Source organism: Trachymyrmex cornetzi, unplaced genomic scaffold (genome assembly GCF_001594075.2).
Source record: "Trachymyrmex cornetzi isolate Tcor2-1 unplaced genomic scaffold, Tcor1.1 scaffold122, whole genome shotgun sequence".
NCBI lineage: Eukaryota > Metazoa > Arthropoda > Insecta > Hymenoptera > Formicidae > Trachymyrmex > Trachymyrmex cornetzi.
Window position 1 is genome coordinate 408,412 of NW_017295784.1, and position 18,790 is coordinate 427,201.

Genomic DNA, 18,790 nt, shown 5'->3' on the forward strand with positions numbered 1-18,790 from the left:
TTACACAAAAGTAGATAGACTGTTGTGCAATAAGTAACTTTACTTTATGAAGATATTAGAAATATCACATGTAAAAGGATTTATATAAAACAATATTAAATTTATTATTATAATTTATACATCAAATTCACAAAAATTTCTTGAATTAAACTATTGCAAAATTAATTTTTATTTATTTCAATATTGGATAAAAGCAAATTTCTTATTCTTATTTAATCTTCTTTTAACAATAAAAATTTTCTATTTAAGTTTTTATAATTATCATTAACTATTTCAATAGAAATATAGATTGAAATTAAGTTTCTTAAGAATTGGAATTATGCACAAAAAACTGTGTATTTTTACAAAATTGAGTTTGCGTAAAATCCTACGGCGTAAAGTCGTAAAAATAAAAAAAATCCACAGGGAATCGTATCGATTTGATTGGATAGCAGTGCTATGATAAATATTAAAAGAAGCGCCGAGAAGACTTGTCGCTCGAAATCTGGTGGTTTTCTTTAAAATATTAAAGAAAGAATCGCAGAGAAAGAGCGTGGTGAATGCTCATACAAATCGTCGGTTTACCATAAGAATCAGATCGGGCAGCAGTCGTTCGGGGTGGCTTTTCGTCAATACTTGATGAAGATCGAGCTACTTATGCGGAGCGCAAACTACGTTTCACTCAATAATGCAACACTTTTCTCATAAATAGACTATTTCAAAACGACTGTTTCGGTGACACGATGGAATTCCACAGTATTAGAAATTTATATCTTTTATTCTTCTCTCTTTTGCCTATATATAAAAGTGTCGAGTGTTCCAATATAATATCTCTCTTTCTATTGAAGCTATTTTTGGCTTTATTCTCTTTTATGACTATAATTCTGTTACATAAGTTACGTTTGTATGCTCAGCAAATATTTGGTCATCCAATTATCGCTGATCGAACCCCAATATTCTAGAACGTTGGGTAAACCCTTTTATGTTATACTTTTTTGTAGCTTTCGCAAATCCCCAGAGTAAACGGTGCGAAAAATTTGATTGTTATTTTGCGCCTTTTTCTAAAAATGGTATTTATCAACTAAAAAATGTCATAAACATCTAAATACTTATTATACACACTTACAATCTGTGTCGGCTCTCGAAGGCTTTTCTCTAATTTTTTATTTATTCACTGGAGCCTTTATTTGATTTATTTATCTAAATATTTATGTAAATTAAACTTAATATATGTATAAATTAAAGTTTAAATTGCACAGAAAACATTAAAGTCGATATTAATCAATATTTTATAATTTGTAATTAATTTTAACGACAAATCGTTTTTTTTTACAAAGTAGTTAATTTTTATGAATCAAAAGTATCGAGACACTAAACAGTTTTTTAATTGTAGTGGAGAGTAAAGTAATTACAAACTTGGGATTAATGCGAACGATATTATTGCAATACGTATATTAGAATAATGACAAATTCTTACTTCTCGTATCCAGTAATGTGATTAATGCCGCATTATAACACATGACTGTGTCATTACATATTTTTGATAGTTTTAATGTAGAGAAGAATGAAGAAAATTACTGATACCTAAGAAAAGTTAAATAAAGTCGATTATTTATCAATTATAGAAGTTTTTATATTTAAAGGCTATAATGATTTTAAACTATATTAACTTTTTCATTTTTTAAATTATGAATCATAATTTTTAACCAAACCCAACTCGGCACTCGAATAGTAAGGGTTTTATTTTTTATTAAAAATTATAGTTTATATTAATAATATCTAATTATAGTTTAGCATTTTGTAATTAAATAATTGGAGTATCTTTTGAATAAAAATTTCTATGACTGATAAATAATCTCCACAAATTATTTGTTAAGAAAGTAAATCGATCAGATGATATATTCCTAAATTATGATTATGAAACACACTTATATAATATATCGTTGGAATTTATGTTACATGCAACAAAATTAAGTTCTCGCAACGTCATCCGCGTTTTTTGTATCCGATTGACAATTTTCGTAATTATAATTGCAGCTGCGTTCTACGAGAAGCAAGATAGTAATGCTTTACGACGTGAATCTACGTCCAGGGCAAAGGTGAGAAGATAATTTTTCGCGGTAGATCAGACTGTCCTCTTTGAAAGGAACATTTACGGAATACAGAGGCACATGAAGAGCTTCAATTGTGATTTTGCAAACGAGGATAGGACGGTTCCTATGGCGAACAGCGGCCACGGGGTCGCCGTTAACGGTGTAGGAGCCCCTGGTTCGGGCACCTTGTCGAGGGAAGAAAGACGCAGGCGAAGAAGGGCTACTCAAAAGTATCGAACCGCACATGCCACACGGTAAGACTACGATGAGCGCAGAATCGAAGTCTTGCTACAAAGGCAAACAAACTGAAGAAGTAAAACACTAAGATATCGCGAAGGAACTGCTTATAAATTTTTATCGTATAATCGTAATACTTAAAAACCGATTTTCTGCAATTTTTAATGAATTTGAAAAAAATTCACTACTAATTAAAGCTGTTCTTTAATATTTATCATTCCTCAATTTCATTTTTCATAATTTACGCCTCTCTTCTGGGTTGATTAATTATATTTATTAAAATTTATTAAAGAACTGTTCTTCATTCATTCTAGTGGTGAATATAAATCTGCAACATATTTCTTGATATCTAAAGAAGTTTAAGTTAAAAGAAAGTTTAATCTTATCAGGACGATTTAATTATTCTCACCAATAAAATTCATTTCGGATTTTTATTCAATCGATACACCTCTTGTGCTTTCATTGACATCACAAGCGTTTCGATATAATGCGCTTTCTTACATCTTATATTGAAAAATAAAAATTATCTGAAGAAATCTAATTTCGAAAATTCGGTAGCATAATATTGTAATATATGTTTATATATAAAGGAATTCTTTATATATAAAGGAAGGATTGCTGTCTAAAGTGGATAATATTTATCTCGTTAGGGAAAGAGTCAGAGTGGAAGCGTTCAACTTGGCGTTTGCGGAACTGCGAAAGCTGCTGCCAACGTTGCCGCCGGACAAAAAGCTCTCGAAAATTGAGATTCTTCGGCTGGCAATCTGCTATATCGCTTACCTGAATCACGTACTCCAAGCTTGAACTTGCGTATTTCAACGAGCAGAGATAGAAGACTTAGAAAACTGTGACGATTCCATCATCACCATCACAAGCTGACCGCGAATTGACTATCGAACGTTTTTCTAAACTTTAAGAAACGTTATCATAAACATCGTTTACATCTACATTTATTACTTTTAAAATAAATAATAAAGTAATTTTTTTGGGGAAGCCTTTGGGATAAATTATTTTTATCATTTTCGATTTCTGACTAATAACTAAACAATTTTCGATCAAATAGCACAGACATTTGAACAGTAGATAATAGAAGAAACATGCTATTGCTCGTATATTCAATAATTGTTGAAGAGCGTTGCTAAATTGCGTTGACTGTGCAGAGTTACATCGTTTATCGTACGATATATCCGTCGATATTCTCAAATCTATCCGATTCCTGGATTAGTAGGCCACTTCGGGACAATGGAAGGGCTTCCCATGGGACTGCTATCCCTTCGCGTTTCTTCAAATTCTCCTCCTACCCTTGATAGTCATCGTTCGGTTGCGTATTCGATCGTTGTCGATTATACGGCGTACGAGCTTAAGTGAAAAAGAATGGAATTGCCGACGAGGAGGCCAACTTCACGGATCGTCGCCTCGCGCCTCTCGTTTCCCGGTTTTCTGCAAATGCGATTGTGTGACTCGATCCGCTTAGAGATCTGAGTGAGATTGATTGTCCGTGCGAACTAAACTGGCTTTCCTGTGAAAAAAAAAACGTAGATGAATTAGAATGGAAGAAACTCATTTCTGTGGAACTAAATACCTAATCTTCAAAATGGGTTTTAAATTGTAGATTCATTTTATTGTTATTATATTTTTATTAACTCTTTAACATTTTTCGACAACTAACAATAAGATTAATACATCAAAAAATTATATTATTTTTATAATTCTGGACACAAAGTGGAAGGTTTTAATATATTAATGTAATTTAATCTCAAATGAGCGAAACAAAATAAAAACATGGACAACATTGAATGAAAATGCAACATTATTTTTAACGAAATTCTTTGATTTGTTTTTTGAAGATCAAATATAATTAGTTAAGCCATTCAGATTTTTAAATTTTTATTTTACAAGAATCAACACTTTATAAATAACTTTATAATCATGCGTGAGATCGTCTTTTATCAAATATGTAAAGAGATAGGTAGTATGAAAAGAATATGTGACAATGACAATGTTAATACAAATAAATCACTTATCATAAAAAAGTTTATTTTTGTGTGCGTTTATTTTGCGAGCAAGACAATTAATATACATAGTTAGGTAATTTATTAATTTATTTGCTATTAACACACACACACACGTCTATTTTACGATTATCAATTTCATAAATAAATGTCGATTATAATAAATAAAATTTCTGCTTTTACTTTAATAATTTTATAACACACTGTAAAATATTCTACGCGATGCGTATAATCAAAAGTGTTAATCCAATGCGCCTGTTAAGAGATTTCACGACGAACAATTTCTATCATTCCTCTATAAAGTAAAATAATTAAGTCGTTAACACTATAACTGTATAAATGAAACACATGTTCCTTAAATATTATAGAGAAGTTTGATCGCTGACATGCGCACCGGATCACATTGACGTTCTCTGCATGGTACTCAGTATGCGCAATGTGTAATTAATAATCAATTATGAGTTGTGACTGTATTATATATTTAACAAAAAATAAATTACAAGCAAGAACAATTTTCATACTTATCTTTAATTTATCGCAGTCCCTTGACTTTTCTTCCATACATTTTTACATTACTCACTATTTTCCATGAATAGTTTTCTCAAGGTAACGTAAGAAATTATCCACTAGGGAGTATAACAGTTTTTACGTAAAAATTACAACGTTTTTGTGAAGAAAATAGCACATTCTAATCGAATATTTTGTCAACAAATTTTTGAATTTGTTAAGCCATATGTAATGCATAAAGTCTGTTGGCCTGTCGTTTTCATTTGCATATCTATGTGCATTTGTACTTAGCAATAACTATGAGTCATCTTTCTTAAATTAAGCAATGTGTTGGTGCAGATCCTGGGTAGCAGCATATTATAGTGTTAATTGCATTAATATATAAAAAGCGATCCCTGCGCGCATGTTTATATAATAAATTATTTATTGCTTTACAGGCACTTTTTTTATGTAGATATAGTGTATGATCGCTTAAAGACTACCGTGGGGGCTCATTTGTACGTTCATTTGGCCCGTGTTCTTCTAATAATCGTTTATGTATGTTTCTTTATTTATCAAAGACGGATCATTAACTTGCAAACTGCAAGACACTGAGTAGAGCAAGTAGAGCGAAGGAAGACAAAGAATCGCGCCATTGTCTCATCTAACATAATCATTAATTATTCTCGCTTAAATTGTAAACTATAGAAAATTGACTAATATTTACATGTGCGTGATTAATACTCTTTTGGAAAATTCGTGTGAAATTGTGAAAAAATATGATTTCGCTTTTGATAGATATTCTTTTAATACATATTTTAGATATTCTTTTAATACATATTTTAGATATTCGATTATAACTGAAGACCAAAAACGAAGACATTTCGATGGAGTGAATGACAATTGAGGAACATAGTGCGAAAAAGAAAGAGACAGAAAGAGATCTGACGAGATGAAGCTATTTGCGTGTCCAAAATACTTCTCCGAAGCGATAGCATTAGTGACAAATCTCAGTTGCTTTTTGGGACTTCGTATTTTTGAGTATCCTCGTGGTCATCCAAGATCTATACTCAGTATAATCTATTCTTTGTTTATGTTCAGTATATATTACAGTGGCACGAGCAATATGGAAGAAACATTCTACTCAAACATTAGATTGATGAAGCTAGAATACGTTCTGTACAATATATTGAGATACGTCCATGTTTTGTCTGTGATTCTCAATATGCTGCTGGGTTGGTGGCATACAAAGGTGAGTGAACGAAACAGAATATGATGTTTTTATACCAACTTATTCATGATTTCACATATAATGTACAAGCTTTATAATACAATTAAGATAAAATAGTTTTAAAATATAGATATATGTAAGTTATAATATTCTTCCATCACAAATTAATATATGTAGAAATTCAAAGCTTGTCACAAAAAGATCTTCGAGATCGACGAAACATTGCGACAGCTTGGATTGTCAGGAAGTTATGACAGTATATATTTCATGACAATCGGAATGATAATCGTCTGGATTACAGCCTCTTTCATTTTGAGCACCGTAGCTTTTATTCACTTAAGAATACGTACAGACATATGTACTGCAGTTTTTATAATATTGTGTTCTACGTATTCGTTGACTGTCAACTCTATTTATATTTTTGAATTCTATCTATTTGTAAGGTAAGTAAATTAACCTTCTAAATAATCCAGTAATTTACGTACATATATGTTTATTAGATTTACTCATTAATTATTATACAACATATTAATAATTTGTATTGCTTCTGCTTAACATAACTTACATATTGCATAATGTTGATAATTAATATTATAGTCTTGTCCATAAGTATCTATATAAAAGTATCTATTTATAAAACTCCTATAAATTGATGTAAACGTTCTCATAAAAAGTAAATTAAAACATAGTTTTATTGAACAATAGTGTTTACTTTTATAACAAATTAATATTTTATTTGTCCTCCGTCTTCATTAACAATCATTATCGTCATTTTTATAAAATTAAAGTTCTGTATACGTATAACCTAAGACCCTATATATTAATGTATGCAATTTTCTCTGTAATTTTATTTTGTGACGTTAGCCAATGGATTCTAATCTAATGTGCTGTTACAACAACGCAGGTGTTTTCGAATAAAATTTAAATTAATCAACCGACTCTTGTGTGAGAATTTAACAAATTTATCAACAAATAAGATAAGATTAGGCATTTTTGAATTAAAAAATTATGCCAAAATTATGGATGCTGAACAACAGAAGCATAGTTTTTTCTCGACGATGATATTTCGACGGCGTCGACGGCTACAATTTCGAATAAATGTTTCGGAGTTAAAGAAGCAAGATCAGGTCGTATCTCAAATTGAATCTCACTTTCCATCTCAATTCAAAAACCAATTTCAAAGTAAATTCAAAAATCAATCTCAAAGATACAACCCTTTGATAACAAAATGTCCAGAACGTAAACATCTGTTACAAATAATCAAGTGAGTGTCAAAATTTATGAAGTATATTGTTATAAAATCCTATAAAAAAAGATATATTTGAAATAGATATTGCATTCAATTTCATGACATTTTTTCGAAATAAAAATCGATTCGAAACTCATCAATTTTTTGTCATTAATAAGATACATTTATAATTTATAATTTCCTTCAAAACTTGGGATATTTAAGTTAGATTTTTTAAAAGCTTTTTGAGAAAAGAAAGTTTCTTTTTCAAATAAAAATATTTCTGATTTTGTTTTTAAGACAAGTGCACTTGGAGTTATGTAAAGTGTCGAAAATAGTATGCACTATCCTTGGAGTACAGGTAGCTTGGGAAATAGGATCAATTATCTTGTATTTGTCTGGAGCTTTTTATAATTTATTTATTCGATACGTTATGCATCAGTACAAAGTTAAAGGTTTCCCAGCTCAGACAATTTTGACGTTGTCAATGTCTCTTCTGTGTATTTTCAAAATCGTTTGTGTGAGTCGTATTTGCAAGAATGCTGTCAATGAGGTAATTAATCTCATCTATCATTATGTCTACAATTATAGGTTTTATAATTAAGTTAACATTTATTTATAGGGAAATAGAACCATCGAAATTATTCATGCGATTTATGGATGCAATGCGGATACTGATATGCAGAAAGAGGTTCGTTTACTTTTATATTGTTAAATATATTAAAAATCCTGCAAAAAGAAGTGGACCATTATAACATTACAGTGGCCCGCTTTTTTATGAGTAAGTGTATAATCGATTTATATTAAAGTATTGTACAATTACTATCCAAATTGTTTCAGATTCAGCAATTTAGTATTCAAATTTTGCAAAGTCCAATAACATTTTCCGTATTTGGTCTTACTCTTGATCATCGTGTTTTAACCACGGTGTGTATCAAATTATTGTATATTAAACGTTGCTATTGTATCAGCGATATATAAAAAGACAAAATTCATACAAATAAAAATATGTATACTAAAAAAATTTACTGTTTCTTTACATTAAAAAAATGGAAATTATTTTTATAACTTCATCTTTAACCGCAAATGCATCATACTTATACTTTTTTTATTTACAGATTTTAAAATCTGTAACGATCTATGTGATTATTATGGTACAAGTGAGCATAACATTGGAATCGGACAATTCTGTGCAACGTACACAATTTTAAAAAATTATTAATATTATTAAATGCAGATTATATAATAACTTAATTATAAAAGAATTAATACTGTACATCTAATAAATGTCGCAGATTGTCATAAAAATAAAAGCTATGAAAATTAGAATGGGATGGTGTGACGATCTGTGAATTATTTAATTATTTTTTCTTGTTTTTTTTTCAATATACACAATAATTGCTTGTAATTATAATAGACATGTAATACACATTCTATGAAATAAAATTTTTGCAACGCAGCTCGCTCAGTAACTTTATATTTGAATTATTAACCTTCTACGCCAACATCTACCTAATGTTTATGAGGTATCTCTAGATTGAGAAGAGAGGAATAGGGGATTGCTTTGTAGAGGCTAACATTCCTGCGCGCGAAAATTTTAAGGTCTAAATTTTACTTTAAAAAAAGATTAATTTTTATGTTATAAATATCAGCTCTTTAATGAACTCCAGAAGTAAATTATCAAACAATTGATTCATCTTGGTCTCAGCTTTTGCATCTTTTCGTCTTTGAATAAAAGCTCATAGAAGAATGCCAATGTTATTTTTTAACTTTCGCAGCATATGAAGGCGACAATGATAAAATATCATGGAGCAAATGGGATTACAGGACTATCAGAAATGATATCTGTATCAGTTTTACTGCTTTATATTCGCCATGGTAATAAATTCATCATATTTATAATGGTCAATCATGACGGAATGTTTGTGGAAAATATGCCTATCCATCAGAAACGCTATCATATCCACCGTAAATTATCTCTGCGACACGTCGACTTAATCTACGTGAAATCTTCTTATGCGTGCATCGAACAGTATTGATGCTCTCTGATATACATAATATGCTTAATGTTTTAATTAGTAATGAATTATGAGTTATAACCGTATCACATATTATTTATTCAGTAAGAAAAAAATTACGAGTGAAGAGAGAATTTTCATGCAATTGTAGTATTTAATTTGTTGCAGTTCTCCAAATTTTTTCTTCAGTTTGCCATTTCATTGATTGACTATTTTCTAGAAACAGGTTTTCTCAAGATAATGTAAAAAATTCCCCGCATGAACATAACAGTTTTTACTCATAATAATTACAACGTTTTTGTTAAGAAAATAGCACATTCTAATCGAATATTTCGTCATTAAATTTTGGAATTGGTTAAGCTATATGTAATGCATAAGTCTATTGATCTGTCGTTTTCACTTGCATATATGCATTTGTACTTAGCAATAACTATACGTAATCTTTCTTAAACTAAGCAATATGTTGCTGCAGATCATGGGTAGCATATTATGATATTAATTGCATTAATGTAATAAAAAGGTATCCTTGTGCGCATGTTCATATAACAAATTACTTGATGCTTCACGAGTACTCTTTTTATATACTATATGATCGTTTAAAGTCCACCATGGGAGATCATTTGTGCACGTTCATTTAGTATATCCGTCTTCGTAATAATCGTTTATGTATGTTCCTTCATTTATTAAAGACGGATCATTAACTTGGAAACTGCAAGAAATCGAGTAGAGCAAGTAGAACGGAGGAAGACAAAGAATCGCGCTAGTGTTTCATCTAACATAATCTTTAACCATTCTTGCTTGTGAACTATAGAAAATTGGGTAATGTTTACATGTACTTGATATTTAGATATTTAGTTGATACTAATTAATTATTATTTTAATTTTATAATAAGTAGTTAACATTTTGCTGGAATTAATACTCCTTTGTAATTGAAAAACAAGAAATTGTGAAAAAAATATTGTTTTGTTTTTGATATTCTTAGATATTCGGTTAGCTGAAGACTAAAAACGAAGACATTTCAATGGAGTAAATAGCAGTTGAATACAGTGCGAAAGAGAGAGAAAGAGAGACAGAGAGATTTGACATGATGAAGTTATTTGAGCGTCCAAAATGCTTCTCCGAAGCGATAGTATTAGTGACAAATTTTAGTTGCTTATTGGGACTTCGTATTTTTGAGTATCCTCGTGGTCATCCAAGACCTATACTCAGTTTGATCTATTTTTTGTTTGTATTCGGTATATATTACGGTGGCTCGTTCAATATTGAAAAAAAATACTATTCAAACGTTAGATTGATGAAGCTAGAATACTTTTTATACAAAATAATGTCGTACATCGTTGCTGCGTCTGTGATTCTCAAGATGCTGCTAGGCTGGTGGCATACAAAGGTGAGTGAACAAAACAGTATGTAATGTATTATAAGCAGTTGTATCAACTTATTTATGATTTCATAATATACAAGTTTTATAATATAATTGAGGTAAAATAGTTTTAAAATATATATACGTAAATTATAATATTCTTTTATCTCATAAATTGACGTATGTAGAAATTCAAAATTTGTTACAAGAAGATCTTCAAGATTGACGAAACATTGCGCCAGCTTGGATTGCCAGTAAATTATGACAGAATATATTTCGGGACAATTGGAATGATGACCGTCTGGATTACAGCCTCTTTCACTTTGAGCACTATAGCTTTTATTCACTTAAAAATACGCACAGATATATTTACTTCAGTTTATATTATATTGCTTGTTACGTATTCGATAACTGTCAACTTTATTAATATTTATGAATTCTGCATGTTTGTAAGGTACGTAAATTAACTTTCTAAATAATCCAGTATATTACGTATACCAATTTATTTGATTTACTCATTAATTACTATGTAAAATATTAATAATTAATTTTTATTGGTTCTCTCTTCTCTCTCTGCGTAACATAACATATTACACATTGCGTGACGTTGATAATATTATAGTCTTGTCCATAAGTATCTATATATAAAATCTAGAATATATTAAACCCCCATAAAGTGATGTAAACGTTTTCACGAAAAGTAAATTAAAATATAGTTTTATTGAACAATAAGGTTTATTCTTATAACAAATTAATATTTTGTCTATCTGTCTTCTTTGGCTTTTATTGTCATTTTTACAAAAATGCAATAAATTGAGGAGTTCTGTATACGTATGGCCTAAGGCTGTATATATTAATGTATATAATTTTCTCTGTAATTTTATTTTGTGACATTAGCCAATGAATTCTAATCTAACATGCTGTTACAACAACGCAGGTGCTTACAAATAAAATTTAAATTAATCAACCAATTCTTGTGTGAGAACTTAATAAATTTATCAACAAATAAGATAAAATTAGGTATTTTTGAACTGAAAGATTATGCCAAAATTATGGATGTTGAACAACGGAAGCATATTTTTTCCTCAATGATGATATTTCGACGGCATAAGCGGCTACAATCTCGAATAAATATTACGGAACTAAAAAAGCAAGATCAGGTTTTATCTCAAATTGAATCTCACTTTCCATCCCAATTCAAAAACCAATTTCAAAATAAATTCAAAAATCAATCTCAAAGATGCAACCCTTTGATAACAAAATGTCCAGAACGTAAACATCTGTTACAAATAATCAAGTGAGTGTCAAAACTTATGAAGTATATTGTTATAAAATCCTATAAAAAAGATATATTTGAAACAAACATTGCATTCAATTTTATGACATTTTTTAAAATAAAAATCGATTCAAAATTCATCAATTTTGTCATTAATAAGATATATATTTATAATTTATAATTTCCTTCAAAACTTGGGATATTTAAGTTAGATTTTTTAAAAGCTTTTTAAGAAAAGAAAGTTTCTTTTTTAAATAAAAATATTTCTGATTATCTTTGATTTTGTTTTTAAGACAAGTACATCTGGAGTTATGTAAAGTATCGAAAATAGTATGCACTATCCTTGGAGTACAGGTAGCTTGGGAAATAGGATCAATTATCACGTATTTGTCTGGAGCTTTTTATTACTTACTTGCTCGATACGTTATGCATCAGCACGAAATTATAGGTGTGGTAGAGCAGACAACTTTGACGTTGTCATTGTCTCTTCTGCATATTTTCAGAGCCGTTTTTATGAGTCTTATTTGTAAAAATGCGGCCGATGAGGTAATTTTTCTCATCTATTATTGTGTCTACAATTATAGATTTTATAATTAAACTAATATTTATTGGTAGGGAAATAAAACCATCGAAATTATTCATGCAATTTATGGATGCGATGCAGATACTGATATGCAGGAGGAGGTTTGTTTACTGCTATATTGTTAAATATATTCAAAAATCCGCAAAAAGAAATGAGCCACTATACAGTGGCCCGCTTTTTTTGCGAGTAAGTGTATAATCGATTACTCTTATGCTAATGTATTGTAGAATTACCATCAAAATTGTTTCAGATTCAGCAGTTTGGTATTCAAATTTTGCAAAGTCCAGTAACATTTTCCGTATTTGGTCTTACTCTTGATCATCGTGTTTTGACCATGGTGTGTATCAAATTATTGCATACGAAACGTTGTTATTGTATATAATACGAAGCGTTTATTATATAAAACAACAAAGATCATACAAATAAAAATATGTATACTAAAAAAAAAATTTATTTTCTTTATATTAAAAAAAAGGGAAATTATTTTTATAACTTTATATCTTTAATTGCAAACGCATCATACTTATACTTTTTTATTTACAGATTTTAAAGTCTGTAACGATCTATGTTGTTATTATGGTACAAGTGAGCATAACATTGGAATCGGACGATTCCGTGCAATATAGGCAATTTTAAAGAATTATAAATATTATTAAATGATTATATATTAATTAAAATATTTTTTTATAAAAATATTTTAAAAGAATTAATAATATTGTATATCTAACAAATGTCGCAAATTATTATGGAAATAAAAGATACGTAAAATAAAGTGTGGTGATGTGACGATCTGTAAATTATTTAATTATCTTTTTCCTGTATTTCTTTCGATATGCACGATAATTGCTTGTAATTATAATAGACATGCAATATACACTATAAAATAAAATTTTTGCAATGCAGCTTACTCGACAACTTTACGTTTGAAATAACTTTCTACGCCAACAGCGGCTTAAATAATATTATGCTGCATCTCTGGCTGATTGTGGAGGAAGGCATTTAAGGGATTGCCCTATAGAGGCTAACATTCCTGCATGCGAAAATTTTGAGGTCTAAATTTTACTTTAAAAAAAGATTAATTTTTATGTTATAAATAATAGCTCTTTAATGAACTCCAGAAATAAATTATTAAACTTGTTCTATCTTGGTCTTAGCTCTCTTTTCGTCTTCAAATAAAAACTCATAGAAAAACACCAATGTTATTTTTTAACTTTCGCAACATATAAAGACGATAATGATAAAATATCATGGAACAAATGGGATTACAGGACTATCAGAAATGATATCTGATTCTCTCCTTTACATTCATCGTAATAAATTCATCATATAATGGTCAATCATGATGGAAAGTTCGTGGAAAATACGCCTATACACTCAGAAACGCTATCATGTCTGCCGTTAATTATCTCGGTGACTCGTCGACTTAAACTACGTGACATGTTCTTATGTGTGTATCGGATGCTCTCTATGGTATACATATCATGGTATACTCAATGTTTTAATTAGTAATGAATTATGAGTTATAACCGTATCACATATTATTTATTCAGTAAGAAAAAAATTACGAGTGAAGAGAGAATTTTCATGCAATTGTAGTATTTAATTTGTTGCAGTTCTCCGAATTTTTTCTTCAGTTTGCCATTTCATTGATTAACTATTTTCTAGAAACAGGTTTTCTCAAGATAATATAAAAAATTCCCCGCATGGACATAACAGTCTTTACGCAAAAATTGCAGCGTTTTTATGTGGAAATAGCACGTTCTAGTTGGATATTTTTTAAATCTGTTTTTGGATTCGTTGAACCATTTATATAACAAATGTATAGCGATCTATTAACTTCACTGTATATTCCTCATGCATCTGCATACTCAGCAACAATCATGCATTGCAACAATAGCCAGCAATTATCTTTTTCCGGAAACGTGTTGCTATAGATCCCGAATAACACCTTATGATATTATACTGTATCAAGATAATAAAAAATGATCCCTGTGCGCATGATTGTACAACTAATTACTCGTTGGTTCACGGGGAGAGTTAATTCTTTTTATAGTTACATATACTATAGAATCGCTTCAATAGCCATCACTATGATAGGAGGCTTGTTTGCGCATATTCGTTTAGTACACTTGCGTTCTTCATAATAATCGTTTATGAGCTCATATGTGCTCCTTTATTCATTAAAAGTTGATCATTGACTTGTGAATTGCGGGAAAAGGAGAGCAAATAGAGTAAAGAAAGAAAGAAAGAAAAAAGCGAAGAACAGTGAATAGCGTCGTGATTTGATTTAACATAATAATCAACCATATTTTTGCATAGATCGCCAAGTATAGCACATTGCGTGATATTTTCACATACGTTATACGTATAAGTAATACTTATACGTTAGTTTTATTTAATTATACATTATTTAGTTTTAATTATACATTATTTTAATTACGTAGCAATTAATACACACTGCTGGAATTAACACTTCCTTGTAATTAATACTGGACGCGAGAACGGCAAGAAACTCTGGGAGAAATAGTACTTTGCTTTTAATAGCTTAGGTGTTCGAGCAACTACAGATTAAAAACAAAGACTTTGTTTGAGTAAATGACAGTCGAGGAACATTATATAAAAGAAAGGGATCTGACAAGATGAAGCTATTTACGCGTCCAAAATGCTTTTCCGAAGCGATAGCATTGATGACAAGTCTCAACTGTTTATTAGGACTTCGTGCTTTTGAGTATCCTCGTGGTTATTCAAGACCTATACTCAGTCTGATCTATCTTTTCTTTATATGTGGTGCATATAGCTGTAGCTCATTGTATTTGGAAAGAAAATACAATTCAAATATTGAACTAATGAAGCTAGAATACATCCTATACGAAGTATTGACGTACATTACTATTGTATCTGTGATTCTCAAGATGTTACTAGGCTGGTGGCATACGAAGGTGAGCAAACGATATACTAACATGTCTTATAAACGATTGTTATACCGCTTATTTACAAACTTTATAATATAATTTTAAGAAAAAATTATGCATTTGTATAAATTAGAATAATATTTTATTGTAAATATATATTTTCATGTGCAGAAATTTAAGGTTTGTTACAAAAAGATCTTCGAGATTGATGAAACATTGCGACAGCTTGGATTGTCGGTGAATTATAATGGGATATATTTTGTGACGAACGGAATAATAATTATATGGATTATAGTCTATCTCATTATGAATATTGTATCTTTTTCTCACTTAAAGAAACGTGTGGACACATTTACTGCAATTCACATTATGTTAATATACATGTATTCGTTGACTGTCAACGGTATTACCGTCTTCGAATTCTACATATTTGTAAAGTATGTAAATTGATTCTAAATAATCCAGTTTAAGTATACATATGTTTATTGGATATATTCACTAACGAATCCTTAAGTAAAAATTAATAATCCATGTTTTACTTAACATAACTTATTATACATAACGTTATCGTTGATATTATGTACACTGAGAAAAAAAAACTAAATTTCAATAAATATTTATTTGAATAGTACCAAGTAAATATTTATTAAATATAAAAATATCTTTATTTGGTACAAAAAACATTAATTTGATTTAACAATCACTTCTTTTTATTAAGTAAATATTTACTTATTGTAAGTAAATGTTTAGTTGGTAGCATTCAAATATTTATTTAAATTTAGGCAATTTTTTCTCAGTATATGTATTAATATATATGTACGTGAATTGTTGATGCCAGAAAGAAGCAATTCTACCTGAAAAAATAAATCGAAAGCGTAAAATATAATATTTTCATATGAGGTTTTCTTTCTGAGAAAATCATTTTTAATTATCCGCCGGATACATGTGCACTTAATTACGTATGTCTCGACTTAATAGATCACACTATAAATTTTTATTTCTGCTCATGCTTGTGTTCATTATTGTATTAGTCGAGAATACACAATAAAAGCAGAATATTCACGCACGATAAATTTTATTACTTCATAAATTCTTAAAAGTGCTGGCCATTCTGTTGAATATACAATTCTGCTCTTCAAAGTAAATTTCTGTGAATGCTTTCTATCGTTTTCTTTAATTTATCAATTAAAGCACCGTATCCGACGAATCTTTAAAATCGATTTTCTCGAAAAAAAATCTCATTAAAAATTTTATATTATTTTTCCGCTTATTTTTTTGTAAAATCCTTTTACTAGTTGTACTAGCTATCAGTTCACAAACATTTTATATATAATTTTCTCTGTAACTGTGTTTTGTATCGTTAGCAGATGAATTTTAATTTATTATATAATTGTGAAAAAATATACAAAAAAAGTTAGAAGAAAAGAGAGATAGAGAGATAAGACAGAAAAAAATACAAGAGTTTTCAAAAATACACTTAATATACTATTATAACAATGCAGGTGCTTACAAACGAAATTCAAATTAATTAACCAGCTTTTATGCGAGAAATTAACAAATTTATCAACAAAAGAGATAAAATTGGGCATTTTTGAATTAGAAGATTATGCCAAAATTATGAATGTCGAACAAAAGAAGCATATTTTTTCGAAGAATATGATGTTTCAATTACATCGGCGAAAGCAGTCTCGAACGAACGTTTTTGTGTCAGAGGAGAATAAAAATCGGCTCGTATCTCAAATTGGAACTGAGTTCCTTCCACCTCAGTTCAAAAAACAATTACAAAGTAAACACCAAAATCGATCTCGAAGACACAGTGCCACGATGGCAAAATGTCAGGAACGTAAACATCTGTTACAGATAATCAAGTGAGTACAGAGATTATAAAATACATTGTTATGAAATAAATTCTATAAAAAATATATTTGAAACATAGATTGCAATTAGCTTTACAACATTTTTCTGTAGTAAAAATTGATAATATTTAAAGTGATATGAATAATATATATTCAAAGTCAATCATTAAGATATTCAACAATATTCTCTGCATAACGCTTAGAATATTTAATCTTCTTAAGTTTAATCTTAAAACTTTATTCTATAAATCCAAATAATCTTTGTACGTTTTGACTCGCTTTGGAGTCCTTCTCAGCAATACAATAACAAATTCATATAATAATAAACGTTTAAAGATTATTTGGATTCATGGAATGAAGTTTTAAGATTAAACTTTGCGTACTGACTCTCATTCGCTCTGGGTTTTTTGGATTCTTTTCTGATTTAGAATATTTAAGTTAGATTTTTTTAGAAACTGTTTTAAGAAACAAAAGAGTTTTTTCTTTAAATAAAAATATTCCTAATTATTTTTGAATGATTTTAAGACAGGTGCATTTGGAGTTGTGTAAAATAACAAAAATGGTATGCACTATCCTCGGAGTACAGATAGCTTGGGAGATAGGAGAAATTATTGTAATTCTCACTGGATCACTTTACTATTTCTACATTCGATACATTACACAGCAGTATAAAGCTTTGTTAGAGCAAACAATTTTGATATTAGCATTCAGTTTTATGAGCATTTTGAAAACCATTTATTTGGGTTGCGTTTGCAAGAATGCCACTAATGAGGTAATTTATCTCGCCCACATCATTGTCTAATACTAATTATAGATTTTATAATTAAGCTAACACTTACTTACAGGCAAACAAAACCATTGAAATCATTCACGCTATTTATGGATGCGACGCAGATACTGATATGCAGGAGGAAGTTTGTTTGCTATTATATTGTTATATATAATATAATTAATTATTGTTGCTGTATAAAATAATTATTGTTCTCAATTATTTCAGATTCAACAGTTCAGTATTCAAATTTTACAAAGTCAGGTGACATTCTTTGTTTATGGTATAACTCTGGATAATCGTATCTTAAGCTCGGTTTGTATCAAATTGTTCCATCCGAAAGAGAGAAAGAGAAACGCTGTTACATCAGTGATTCTCAAACAAGACGACAAAATTTCTATAATTACATTTACACTTCTCTTTACAGATTTTGAAAAGTGTATCGACCTACGTAGTTATCATGATACAAATGAGTCATTCGCTGGAATTGAACGATAATGTGCAATTAGATGAATAATTGTAAAAAATTTTTGTTATTATTAAATGATGATTATCTTTTAGAATCTTTTAAATTATGGGAGAATTAACAGATACTGTATATCAAAAAATTGTCTCAAAGTGTCATAAAAATAAAAGCTCGTAAAATAAAGTGATAGTGCAGCATTTTATAAAATATTTAATAAATATCTTCCTTTAATCTTTAGAATAAAATTTTATTCATCGTAATTTTATGAACGATACCAGCGTCA

At 29.3% G+C, this 18,790-nt stretch overlaps 2 protein-coding genes across 2 annotated transcripts; both read left to right on the top strand.

The window, feature by feature from the left end:
• The first annotated feature begins 2,058 nt into the window (after positions 1-2,058).
• Positions 2,059-3,185, top strand: LOC108769037 (helix-loop-helix protein 1). Its single transcript, XM_018519776.1, has 3 exons — positions 2,059-2,078; positions 2,145-2,326; positions 2,960-3,185. The coding sequence occupies exons 2-3, from the start codon at positions 2,151-2,153 to the stop codon at positions 3,111-3,113; spliced, it is 330 nt and encodes a 109-aa protein (XP_018375278.1). The 5' UTR covers positions 2,059-2,078; positions 2,145-2,150; the 3' UTR covers positions 3,114-3,185.
• Positions 3,186-17,240: 14,055 nt separating this feature from the next.
• On the top strand, positions 17,241-18,558 carry LOC108768315 (gustatory receptor for bitter taste 66a). Its single transcript, XM_018518705.1, has 5 exons — positions 17,241-17,284; positions 17,798-18,044; positions 18,118-18,186; positions 18,270-18,356; positions 18,469-18,558. The coding sequence occupies exons 1-5, from the start codon at positions 17,241-17,243 to the stop codon at positions 18,556-18,558; spliced, it is 537 nt and encodes a 178-aa protein (XP_018374207.1).
• The last annotated feature ends 232 nt before the right edge of the window (positions 18,559-18,790 follow it).